This window comes from Glycine max, chromosome 11, assembly GCF_000004515.6.
Source record: "Glycine max cultivar Williams 82 chromosome 11, Glycine_max_v4.0, whole genome shotgun sequence".
NCBI classification, from domain to species: domain Eukaryota; kingdom Viridiplantae; phylum Streptophyta; class Magnoliopsida; order Fabales; family Fabaceae; genus Glycine; species Glycine max.
In genome coordinates, this window is record NC_038247.2 from 21,571,715 (window position 1) to 21,585,773 (window position 14,059).

Genomic DNA, 14,059 nt, shown 5'->3' on the forward strand with positions numbered 1-14,059 from the left:
CAGGAGGGATTAATGCAGGATTGCCGTCTTCATCCGTGATGGACAAAAACATCTTGGAGGAACAACAATGACCCCTACTGAACTTTTCATCGCAATTGAAACACAAACCCTTCTCACGGTGTAATGCAAGTTCCTCCGGCGATAATTTCTTGAAAGGGATAGAAGGAGACGGTTGTGGAGTAGGTAGCAGCGCCGATGTTGGAACTGGCGGTAACGGTTGTGAAGGAGGAGGGACTGATAACGTTGATGCCACCGAACGACGTTGAAAAAATAGACAGGAATCTGCTAGTTTCTCCTCATGAAGGCGAGCCAGTGTTGCAGCTTAGGCCAACATAAGGGGTTGTGCTACCTGCACTTCAGGGTGAATCTCGGGAGTTAATCCTAAGATTAAACAGCTGAGCAAAAAAGGTGTTGGGAGACCAACAATTTTGTTGGCGAGGGACTCAAACTCTGATAAGTAAGTATTAACGGACCTATGTTGATTGAGTTTAAATAGAGCTCCGGTTGGGTCGTCGTACTGGGATGGAGCAAAGCGAGCTTCAAGCGCACGCAAGAAACTGGGCCATGACGACAATTGGCCATTCCTAGACATCCATTGGAAGAAGGCTAATGTCAGCCCTTCCATGTAAAACGAAGCAATGGTGAGGCGATCTGGCTCTGGCGTCTCATGATACTCGAAAAATTGGGTTATCTTGAAGATTCACCCAAAATCCGAACCATCAAAGCACGATACCTCGAGCTTCAAGCGATGGGAAGTGACCGATGAAGGGATAGTAGAAGGATTAGCGATGAAGATGAAGGGGACGGGGGTTGAGTTTCTAGAGTCGCGACCTTTTGGCATAGATCCTCCAATCTCATGGACAGGTTAAATTGAGAGGCTGTGAGTTTGACTATGGCATCTTCCAAGCGATCCAGGTTGGACTTCGAACGAGTGGAGTATGTCATACTCAATGAAAGCACCAAATATTGATGGGTGAGGGGTAATAAACTTAGCATTCGAGGATTAAGTGGCCTCTAGAGAAGACAGAGAAGGAAAAAAAGCTAAATTTTGCTTGCCCTTTTTATTCCATAGAGTAGTTTATATAGACTGTTACAGAGTATTCTAGAATATTGTTTTCACCCGACTACTAACAATCACTACAGCCTAATACACTTTAGCATAACTACCACTATACGTGCACCACCCGACAAGCACTATTGCCTAACAGAAAGTTGTTAACAAGCATTGACAATTACCACTACTAAACTTGCCACCCTTCAGACATAATCCTTCAAGTGACTGGGCACAATGATTCTTCTCTTGGGCCTGCCTTGAGTGATTTATGCATTACCAATCTTGGGCCTATCAGTGTGTCATGCGATATTCTGACCAATATGTGTCAACAAAGCATACCTAATTAGCTCGATATGCATCTATGCTGTAAGAAAGCTTTAGAAGATTCTCTTAATTATTTGTGATATTTATCTCTTTAGAAAGTTTTAAATTCAAAATTAATCTGTATCCCATGATTTGTGGTTTAAGATTAAGATAAATTTTAAATTCTAGATAATGCGGTCAACATGATGAGCGACGTATCCAGAAACGATTACAATCAAACCAACAATAATCTCACAATAAAAAATAGTAATAAAATCATTAAATATAATAATAATTAGGATAAAATGAGTTTTTAATCTTTTATTCTTTTTTAAAATCTTATTTTTAGTCCTCGAACTTTTATATATTATACAATTTAATTCCAGAAATTTATTAAAAAAATGGTTTTAGTCTAGGGACTTAGTCTTTGATTTTTGTACTTTTTTGTAACTTCATTGCGAGGAGGATTAAAAACATGTTTTTAAAAGATACAAGAACTAAATTGTTCAATATAAAAGTTTAGGACACTACTAAAATATGATAATTTAACATCCTTGTATCTATGTCGATTATTGAAAAATTGATATAATAAAATATATGATTACATTTTTGAAATTAATATCAAATATTTTAAGTTGTTAATGACAATTTTTATAAAACTGTCTTTTATGTGAATGATTCGAAGTGATTTTGTAAAAGTCGTCTTTGTTTTTAAACTGACTATTATGATTTTTTAAAAAATTGTCTTTTGAAGTCATTAGATTTTTAATTACTTTTCACTCTTTGAATATATATGTGCCTTTACTCTTATGCGCCGTTCACTCCATGGTGACCTCCGAAGTCTGCCGCAAGCTCCGTCGTGCCTTTACTCTCGTCCCACCATGATAGCTAGCGCATTCCATCTATTGCTTCCAGCTGCCTCTGTCGTGCAGTAAGTACCAATGTCTTGATGCTCCTAAATTTAATTTCTTTGTTGTTCGTGTTCCCTCATTTGTTATAGCTTTCATTCATGTGTGCCTGTTGTTTGCAATATGCTTATGAATTTGTTGACATTGTGAATTTGTGTTTGTTTAAACCCTACATATACTGAGTTTTAAGTAGAAATCCCTTTTTCAAATATATTCTTGGCTGCTTGAATGGCCCCGAAGGTCTATTACATTTTTATATTAAGGAATTGAAATCGAGCAAACCAATTTGTGATACTAGTAAGTGAAGACTCTAAACTGAGAACAAAAAACTACAATAACAAATAAAAAATGCCCCATTTTTGTTGCCACCTTCAAATGCTGCCAGAAAAACTTCCTTTGCATTAGTGATGTCACAATCTACCAGCACAAAATCAGGTCCTTTGTATTCCCTAGCAGAAGGGCTTTCACATCTCCTACAATGAACTCGACATGATCTCCATCAACTCCTACAACTTTTGTTGATGTGTGTCATTCAGTTTGGTCACAACAAATGCATACCACACGACAACCTGTTTGGTCACCACCTGCAGGCAGAGCAAGCGTGGCCGAACTGGCCACACCAGCACCAGCCACCAACTTGGGTTGTGCATTTGTTGCCTCCTGCTATAGCTGATATGAACTCAGCTACATGAGGTTCTTTATTTCTTTTGGCCTACAAAATGACAATCACAAACGAACATATGTTCTGATTTATTTATGAATCTTATCAGTTTTAGAAATGGATGTAGCTGCAAATGCCCAAAGCGTATATTTTAAAAATAAATGTTTGTCACATGGTCAATTCCATGTAACCACACCATATATGTGTTTTGAATTTGAAAAAAAATGCTACACTTCCCACAAATCACTCCAGCCCCTAAATTTAAAAATCTTTTATTAACATGCTGTCTCGCTTCTGTCTCCCAGTGTTCAATGTAAATGGTCATAATTATATAAGATCAAACTATTTTCAAGGACCATAATTGCCTAGTTCGTTCTTGTGGCTTTCGGATGAGTTACGAATCCAAAGAAGAAGACACAAAAACTTAAAGTACAATACACTAGCTGTTGGCAATAGGCATGTGTTTCAATCACTATAGAAACAAAAACAGCCATTGTTTATCAAAACTTGTTTAGTTCTTCACCGTCTCTGAACTAGCTATACATAGTTCTTTGTTAGCATGTCATTAGTTTTTAACAGTGAGCGTAGTTGATGGTATTTAGTATTGACCAACAAATCTAACAAGCTTGGCCAGTTTGTTAAGTTTATTTAAGGGTTTATAAAAAAAATAGTGGCATAACTTGGCTAAATTCATTCTTCCATGTGCTCCCTTTATGAATTATGGCTAGAGGAAATTTCAAAAATCAAATGAGTCTAAGACAGACTTTAAAGTTGAGACTGTAAGTGCTCAAATGTCAGCTTCAATATGTGGAAGTGGAAGGATAGGACAAGATACAACTTGTCAGTCATGGGCCTCAAGCCTCGATAAGTAGTTCAAGACCACCTAGTTTCTATGCTTCATATCTACGTGCGACATGTATTCAAGTTTTTCAATTTACCATAAAGAATTAATAATATTTAACTATATGTAATGTAAAGATTAATGAAGACATAATCGTTCAGAGCTACTTAATAATTTCTCACTATTAGGGATACAGTTGTTGTTTATTTTTGCCAAAGTATTTGTGTTGCACCTTTAGTCTGGTATTTGCTGATCGACTTATGTCGAAGTATTGCATAGGTTCATGAGTAAAATTATGACCATATATTTTTCAACAGTTACAAGTAAACTACATCGATTTGTTTTCTTGCCAATTTTTATGAACATTTGACCAATGTGGAGACAGTAGTTTCCTAATTCAAAAGGTGTTATCTTTGAGTTAGATTATAGTGATGATAGAGATAGAAGAATTGTTGAAGCCAGAGATGGGCTCTACACGTGGGTGAACCTTTGGTTAATCATGTTAATTGATTCCATCATAGATGTTTTCAAAAATTGAGCTAGCACGTGCTTAAAAATAATTACTGCAACAAGGAACAATGACCTCTTGGTTAATTAAGGGTTTATTTGGTAAAGAAAATTGCTCGATTATCTCAAAAATCAAAAGCTAGCTAAAGGTTAAAAACATCCAAAAAAATAATAAAATTGTAGAAGTTGAATTACTTGTTTATGATTTATTTGGATAAAAGAAAATAGAAAGATGAAAAAGTACAAATAATAATACATTTCATTTAGTATGGCTGAAGAAAAAATAACGGAAAAAGGAGACAGCAAATTATCTTTTAAAAGCAAATTTTCAAAATTTTCTTTCGTTTTTATAATCCAAAATTTAAACATTTCTCTTTATTCATTTTATTTCCTCTCAACTACACAGGGTTATTGTGCTTTATCATGCTCGTGGACCATTATATCTCCTTCAGGCATTAAATTCTTGGTACCCACGTGGTGGTGGATCTTGATGGCCAAATTGAAAAAAGTTGGACTAGCAACTTCTTGATTTTGTAACAAATGAATTTCAACCTATTTGTCTTTTGAGGTTTTTGCTAATGCTTTAGTCTTGTTTCTACTTTATATGTATAAGCACGAGTAATCCCATCATTCCATATGCTTTTGAGAAATAGAAAATGTTAGTAATGTGATTTTTCTCGTTCTAAATCGTATTCCCATTTTCTAAATGAAAATAACTAAGGACCCTTGAAAGTGTCTTCGAAAAACTTAGCCGACCATAGTAGATATCATACTTACAAATAGGAGGAAGAATAAGGGTGAAGAGGGGGAGATCCAAAGAACACTAAATATTATTGTTGGTATCAAACCATTACAAACATCTACTTCTTTTTCTCTCGTTATCTTTCTGTGTGTTACAACTGAGCTCATTACTATTTAGTGACTCTTTGTATAGAGAAAGATAAAAGAAGAAAACAAAAGACCCCTTTAGTCTAGAATAGTAAAATTACTATTCTTTTACTCTGTCACAGGGCCCATTTTTTACAACAGCTATTTTATGAAAAGACAAAATGTCAGAGTCTCGGCAAAAGTAAAGATTCCTACTTCAATTAAGAGTCTCGGCAAAAGTAAAGATTCCTACTTCAATTAATAGCTGTATTTTGGCAGGATGTGTCTCTCTTCTGATCAATTCTTTGAAGATTTTGTAACAGTAACATTTTATTCTTCTTGGACGTTTCTAGAGCAGAAAATATCTGATGAGTCTTCCATGGAAAGATCAATGGATGGAAATGGAGGAGTTTGATGTCCATGACAATCACTAGCCTCATAAATTTCTTTATCCTTCTTTTCCTTTTGGAAAAATTAAACCAATTTGTTGTTGTGTTCAATTGGGAAGGGTATGAAAAACTTCCTATTGTATGCTGGTAGGAAGAGTTTTGTATCATGGGTTTTTCTTATCAGGTCAAAATCTCGTTTGTTCGAATTTCAGAAAAATCATTGGTACCCTTATGTTTTAGCCCTCCTCCACACATAATAAGATACCTGAAACATATGCATAGGCAAGAGATCCTCAAATACATAGTCTATAAATGAGTAAGTGCCAGGATAAGTAAAGAATACAACAACCCTTTAAAAAAAAGTAGAGAATGCAACAAGGTTGTCCAATTAATCCATCTACCTATCAAACATAGTTACCCCTTTGAGTAAAAATGAGTGGAAACCGAATAGAGCCAAAAATATAAACTACTAATACAGGGTCAGAATGTTGCAAGAAGCTACTAATATATATACTTGAAGTACACATGACATTCAATTGTTGTTTGTTAAGCTTCAGATTACACATGTCGTCATATAGTGCTTCATAGTTGGTTGGTTTGGTTAAAAATCACAATTATGTCGACATAATTTGAATTCAAATTAATATCAATAAATCAATCAATTAATTAATCAATCATTTAATAAAGATTATATAAATTTGGGCCAATGAAGTTTTATTATTATATCATATGATTATAAATCAATTTTAACACTATAACGTCACCTCCATATTATTTTATTATTATTTTACTTAAGTCTAACATAAAAATTAATTATTTTAAATGACCACACAATAGTGTAAGGCTCTAATGCATTCACATGAGTTAGAATAATCTATTTAGTAGGAGAATTCGTGTTCAATTTCCACCTTGTGTAAAATTTCCTTTGGCCAATGGTAGTGACGTTGTTGGTGGTGGTGACAGAGGTGGTATTAGTGGTGGTGGTGACGGTGGTGACAAATGTGGTATTAATGGTAGCAATGTCAATGGTGGTTGTGGCAATGATGGTGATGACAAATGTGGTATTGTTAGTAGTGGTGATGACACAATGACGGTGGTAGTAACATTGATGGTAGTGAGGGTGGTAGTAATGCTGGTTGTGATGGTGATGTTAGTGGCGATGATAGTAGCAGTAATAGTAGTGTTAGTTGGGGTACCAAGTGGTGATGATGATGATGGTTGTGACAACAATGGTGGTGATAGTGACACTAATGATGATGGTGGTCATGGAGATGACGATGATGGTGGTATTGGTGGTGATGGTGGTGGTGATGACAACAAAAAGTGTCATTGTCAAATGTGAGAAATTTATGTTTTTTAAACTAAACCAAATTCACAAAACAATTTTCTTAGTTTTGAAAATTAGTGTAAAAATGTTTCAAAAATCATTTTAGCTCTATTTTTGTCAAAAATATTTTGTTTTAAAAATTGAATTGGAAACCAAAAACCTAAAAACTCGCAACCACCCCAAATGAGCTTTAATTTAAATTTGGTTTGTAACCAAACTAATATACTCTGAAGCACCAAATGACACATGTCATCAAATCCTTGAAAAATAATTGCGTTTCATCATGTGTTATCCGAACCAGTTTTAGGATTTTCAAAATTTTATATTACTAGAGGGCGAGCCTTGGTGCAGCGGTAAAGTTGTGCCTTGGTGACTTGTTGGTCATGGGTTCGAATCCGGAAACAGCTAAAGAGTGTGTAGTGTGTAACCCGTGCCATGCACGAGTTAAATATTTTTTTTATAAATATTTTAAATATATAAGTGTTTTCTTAAATTTGTATTAAGAATTATTTCAAAATTAAAGTACAATATTTTAATTATTAATTATTTTTGTCATTTTAAATATATATTTGAGTATATATATATTGTAGAATATGAATTTTAAAATTATAACTATGAGAGAAGTAAAAATTAAATATATGTTAGGTAAGATAGTAATTTAAGTAATTTTTGTAAAAGAATATTCTAAGCAACCTAAAGTAAGAATTATTAGTCACAAAAAAAAATTAAAAAAAATTATGAAATGACATTTTAACTATAATTTTTAATTAAAATTTAAATTGAAGTTATGCATGTCATGCATGAAATATATTATAGACAGTGCTATAAAATATATTAAATTTTAAATATTGAAAATTTAAATTAGAAGTTATGAAGTCAAAATAATAAGAATTTTGTGCGACACATCTCATGTATTCATGTATCATAAAGTATAATAATTTTTATTGTGCAATATATATAATTGGTTGAATATCTTATTACTTATTATATTTAAAATAAAATATGAGAAAATAAAAATAAAAACATGAATTAAAATTATGACTAATATCTCATATGTGTAATATATTATAATATTAAATTTTATGTCCTATAATTTCATATGACAACTAGATGGTTTGAGAAGGATAATGTAATATTGGCTTCCATACTCATTGAAAAGATTCTTATATTTGAATTCATACTTGCTGATTCCTTGGCAAACATATCAAGTTGTATAAGTACTATAAAACGGTAAGACCAAGTATCGAATTTCATAGGAACTATGCTTGTACTCCGAGTTATATATATATATATATATATATATATATATATATATATATATATATAACACTAAGTAATTAGTAAATCAAATCGAATCTTGTTCATTGATTAACTATAAGTATAAACTAAAAGGAATAAATTACAAAACAAGGAACATGAAAGTTAAGAAAACAAATGCTCAAGTTGTGAGATGGTGTTGTGATGAGTTAAGGAATGTGTTGGGGGTTCTGCTCGCCAAAATTACTTTTTATGTAATCTTAATAAATTTTTCTCTTTTAACATTGATATAATTATTACCCGCATTTATTAGTCTATTCTAACCAAGATCCCTCTAGTGAAATAACCAAATCACTTAATATCTCTCGTAGGCTCTTGGTGATTGATTACTAAATGATTTGCATTAAGAGTATAGATGCATAAATAGGCTAAAGAAGACCACTCTATCCCTAGATATGACTCTATCCCTATATATGACTCACTTTAGATATTCTTCCCAAGTTCTTAGCATAGAAACATTTTCTAATGTTTATATCTTAAAACAGTACATAAAGCTGATGATCGAACCATAAGTATGTGAATAAGCACAAAGATGAACAATAATAACAACATTATATTAAAAGATAGTTTAGAATCATTACATCAAAGAGTTTAGTTTGCCAACAACGGGTGGTTTTAGTCTTTCATTATCATAAGAAACTTACAAATATAAAAGTGGGATGAAAGGGAAGAAAGTGGAAGTGAAATGGATTGAAACGAATCATCTAGAGCTCCGGAAACAGAATCTCCTTCCACTGGCTTCTTTGCTTTCCTTTGTTTCTTGGTTTTTTTGTCTCTAAGGAAACAAATGTTTCCTTTTCTTTTTATATGCTTCACCAACTGATTGGTCAATCAGAACTCTCTTGTGCGCTTAGCACGACACTTGTGCTGAGTGCGCTTTTACAGTTGAATCAAGTGGTCGCGCGCTAAGTGCAGGATGTGGGCTTGCTCGTGATAGTTGTCTTCCAATGTGGCTTCTTGCGCTAAGCGACTTGCTTGGGTTGAATGGTTTTGACTTGCTAAGCGAGAAGGTCGTTCTGCATTGAGCGTGACACTTCAGTTCATCTATTCTCTTTCAGGCCTCTGCTACAACTCTACACAAAATATAACAAGAATTACTCTAAAAGTCATTAACTTTAGTATCTTTTGGATAAGAACTAAGAAGAAACTAAGTTCATATTGTTTTAACACAAAATAAGTAATAAAAGAGAAGAAAATGAGATAATTATAATGTGATTTCAATATATAAATAAGGTATGCATAACACTTATCAATACTCATGTGAATAATAACTTGAATATGCATGTCATTTTTTGTTGGATACCTAAGAGTGCCTGTATATGTTACATGCACTTTAATTAATATGAAAATTGATAGACAAACTAGATTAATTAAAAATATGATAGTTATTAATTTAAAATTTAATTCAAAGAACTTACGATGCAAATCCAAAGGGTTGACGCGGTGGTGTAAGACCCTATTGCATTCGCATGTATTCAATTTCCACCTTGTATAAATTTTGTTTGGGCCAACAATAAAGACACTACGAGTAAGATTAATCTTTAACGTAATAGGTTGGGGACACCCATAATCTCTTATCTACCAAAAAAATGCAGATATTTTGTTTTGTATGAAATTTTATAATATGGCATCTGCATCTTATAGTTTACTATATAATAATTGATAACAATAGAAAAATTGAGTAATTTAACTAAATGCGCTTATTTTCTAGTTCAGGTATAAAGTTTAATTTTCTAATGTTTATATTATGGATGTCAAGCAGCTTACATAAGTGGTTTGTGGGTTTGAAGCATTCCCTTTAACCACAACACATGGGTTCGAACCATGCGTATATTATGGATGCCGATAAGTTTTAATAGAAAAATTGAATTATATAAAAATATGATAAAAAAATCATTTTAATTAAAAAGAACTTACATGTTAATATATTAAAATCATTTTTATTGAGTTCATTAACTGATAATTGCTCCGTCAACTTGGGTCTAGTAGTCGCAAAATATTTAAAAAAATATTTGTAATAATTCAAATAATTATGTATTAAAATAGCTAATCAATCATATTAAAAATTACCATATATATATTAATATGATTTTTAATGAATATTACAGATAAAAAATTACATTAAATATTTTTTTTACAAAAATCATTATCTGTCTTTTTATAACAGTGATTTGTCCATTAAAAAGTTACTTCAAATAGTTTAAATTTACATAAATTAAATTATTGTCGTTATTGAATTAAATTAAGTATAATTTATTTAGGATGATTTATAATAATTATCATACTTACAAATTAATTTAAAAAATTATACTATAATTAACAATTTATAAGAAAACATCAGATAAAATTATAATTAAAATATATAATAACTTTTGTAATATTCGGGTCCTTAAAAATATAATTAATATATGTAGATTCCAGTATCATAGTTAATTTGATTTAAATTAATTAATATACCCATTTATTTAATTTGAGAAATTCCTTTTTTGCTTGTGGTGCATATGTTCTAGTAGCATATAGGCCCATATATAGTTAATGTTCCCTTTTGATATATGGTTTTTCTTATTATAATGTATGGGGATTAGTATAAGGTATTTTTTTTATTAACATGTATCAACAAAGGAGAATATTTTTATATATATAAAAGAAGAAGGGTGAGGATATTTAAGGAATATAAAAAAGATAGGTTGGGATAATTTTGGGAAAATATTTTATCAATTGATTATTAAAAAAATGAATGAAATGTGCATTGCCTGAGAATGCAAAATTCCTTTACTTTTGGTGATATCTTGCACGTTTTTTTTCACTTTCTTTTTTTAAAAAAGATTTAGTTTATTTTTTATAATTTTGTTATTGGTACAAAGTATTTAATATTTATATTTATAATATATTAATATTTATTTGTTAATAGTAAATATACGTACAATTTTGGTCCTTTGTTTAAGTTACTACTTGTTCAATTTATAAAAAAAATAAAAAATTAACATATATAATCCTCGTGATATCACATAACATTCGATTGGTTCGAAAGGTTTACTATCACAAGATCGTTAAACTTATTAATTCTTAACCTAAATTTTGATCGGTGAAAATACATGAGTTTTTTTTATTGTGATCACTTTTAATCCTTGGATTTTAAGTAATAACATTAACTGACAAAACAAAAATAATATTGACAATTTAATGATTTGTCTTATGATAAAAAAAAAATAATAAAATAGTCATGTATATATTTTATTTTATAAATTGTAATTTTAATCTTTTTATTAATTAATTTGGCCTCAATTATTTTGAACAAATAAATACAATTTATTGAAAAAAAATTATAATTGACTATCTTATCTAATTTGGTAATGACGTAACAAGTCATTCCACTGTGAATTATTATTACATCACTAATTAACATTTTTATTTGAATGCGTAAAAAAATTTCAAAAACTTTATTGGTCAAAATTTAGATTAAAAACTAAAACTAAAATTGAGAAAGTTTTAAAAAAATGATGTATTTTTTTTTTCTCAAACCCACGAGCCAACCTGTAAATGTAATGCATATATTGCATTCATTTACTATTTACTTATATACTTATCTACTAATTTAGTAGTAAAATACTAAAGTTATGAAATATACTTTATTTTTTTCTTTCTATTTTCATAAAATAGAGGAAAACAGATTATTCTTCCTTTTTTTTTCTTTCTGAATATAGTACTACAGGATATTTTATTTCATTTTCTTTCTCTCTCTTTATAATTTTATTTTTAATATTAAAAAAAATTAAGAATATAAAAGGGGAAAATTAAATAACAAGGGACTTTCCTTAAATTCAAAATATTTTAATTTATTATTTAATTATTTTTCCCTTTTATCACTACTTTTTTGTCACCATATTACATTGTTTATGGAGTATTCACAACATTAGACTTTGTTTCGTAAATTTAAGTTTAATTTTACTTAGTCCAATAACATGTTAATACCTCTTATCACTATTTAAAAATATCTATTGGCATAAATTATTAAAAAAGAAAATACTTAGGAAATAATCATATAAAAATTCATGCATACTAAAATAAAATAATTTTTATTTTTGAATCCATGATTTTAATGGCTAAAAACTTAAAATAAAAAAGTAATTACACTTTTAGGATTTTTTTTTCATCAATAAGATTTTTAATTTATATCCTACTAAACTATATATGTCAACATAATTAAATTATGTTTGGTGTCACTTTTAAAATAATTATTTCAAAATTTTTAAAAAATTATTATATATGATTATTTGTATTTCAATGATTATGGAAAATACTTTACACTATTAATGTGTATACTATTTTTTATGGTAAAAAAATATAAATATTCTTAGTAGGTGACTATCTCGCTCAAGTTCAATAAAATTACTATAAAAAGATAAATCTTTTAATTTAAATATTTATTATAGTTGCATACTTAAAATTTAAATCAATAAATTTATTATTGCCTTAAATTTAATATTTAATTTATTAGTGACTTAAATTTAACATATATTATTATTTATTCTTACCTTTAATTAGTTGACTATAGTTGATGATTGAGACGTTTTTGAAATGTATCGTGAAGCACCGAAAAGAGACCAAAAGCAAATAAGACATGTATTACATAAATTCATTGAAACTGAATATAATGAAGTCTAGTAACAACCACTGTTTTGATAATTGGCTCAAATCGGCCGGCTGGATTGGTCAGATAAAACAAATAATATAGCTAGTTCGGTTCAATTACTTAATCAAAAGAAATATTAAAATAAAATTAATAGAAATTATATAAAATAAGATTAATATAAATTATATTTTCTATTAATTATATTTTAATGTATTTATATCATAATCAATATATTAATATTTCTATAGAAATTTATTAATATATATTAATTTATATTTATTAAAATTAATTTATCAATATAGACTAATAATATTAAATATTAATGAATTTGAATTAATAAAATTTATATTTTTAATTTTAATTTTTAACATATGAAATAATATTTAATATTAATAAATATATAGTATTAAAATGAGAAATTAATAATATAATATATACTGAAAATTTAAAATTAATATTAATGAATTATTATTAACAAATATAAATTAGTATATATTTGTTGGATAATATTGTTTTATATTCTAATCATGTGTAAAAAAAAATTGGACCAACAATAATTACACATAGTGAGATTAGTGACCTAGTAGGTTGGGAAATACCTATGAGTGTAAGCGGGTCGATTTGGATTAGGTTTAATCAAATTCATGATAAATCAAATCAAATTTGAACGAGTTTGTTTGGGTAGGTTTTTTAAGAAAAAAATGAAATACAACCCAAATCAATTCATTTGTGAACGATTTGGGTTGAGTTAGATCAACGCGTCAAACATTTAATTTTGTCTGTTCTTTTTTTGAAAGACAATATTTTTTACAAGTTAAAATTTTTATTAAATGAATTAGACATAACTGTTTCTTGTTAGATTTTTTATTAAAAAGAATTTTTTTTATATTGTCACACTCCACTCCACTTATTGCTATCCATCATTTATTTATTTATGGAGGATGAGAAATTAAGCATATCATATTCAAGATAAGGAGTTTCAATAAGCACAATAAGGATGAGTTTTAAACACTTTTTTCTACCAAAATCAATAGAACATTAGGAGGCATATTCTTTGTAAATAGATTTGAAATATTTTTAGAAGCTCATCTAAAGTGGTTTCAACTTTCAATAAATAAAACATTTGTCACTTTTATCCTTAAGGTTAAGGATGCATTGATACATAGTCAATTCAAGCTGATAAGTCTATGTAATCAATAGTCAATAGTATTTGATTTTTTAAAATTTAAAAATATATATTATATAATAATAA

At 29.3% G+C, this 14,059-nt stretch overlaps 1 protein-coding gene and 1 long non-coding RNA gene across 2 annotated transcripts; both read left to right on the forward strand.

The window, feature by feature from the left end:
* The first annotated feature begins 2,105 nt into the window (after nucleotides 1–2,105).
* Nucleotides 2,106–4,961, forward strand: LOC102668075 (uncharacterized). The gene is made up of 2 exons (XR_416894.4): nucleotides 2,106–2,288; nucleotides 4,681–4,961. It is a non-coding gene; the product is annotated as an uncharacterized lncRNA (long non-coding RNA).
* A 362-nt stretch (nucleotides 4,962–5,323) lies between these two features.
* Nucleotides 5,324–6,872, forward strand: LOC102668729 (uncharacterized). The gene is made up of 2 exons (XM_006591648.1): nucleotides 5,324–5,343; nucleotides 6,416–6,872. Exons 1-2 carry the CDS (start codon nucleotides 5,324–5,326, stop codon nucleotides 6,870–6,872), a joined length of 477 nt encoding a protein of 158 aa, XP_006591711.1.
* The last annotated feature ends 7,187 nt before the right edge of the window (nucleotides 6,873–14,059 follow it).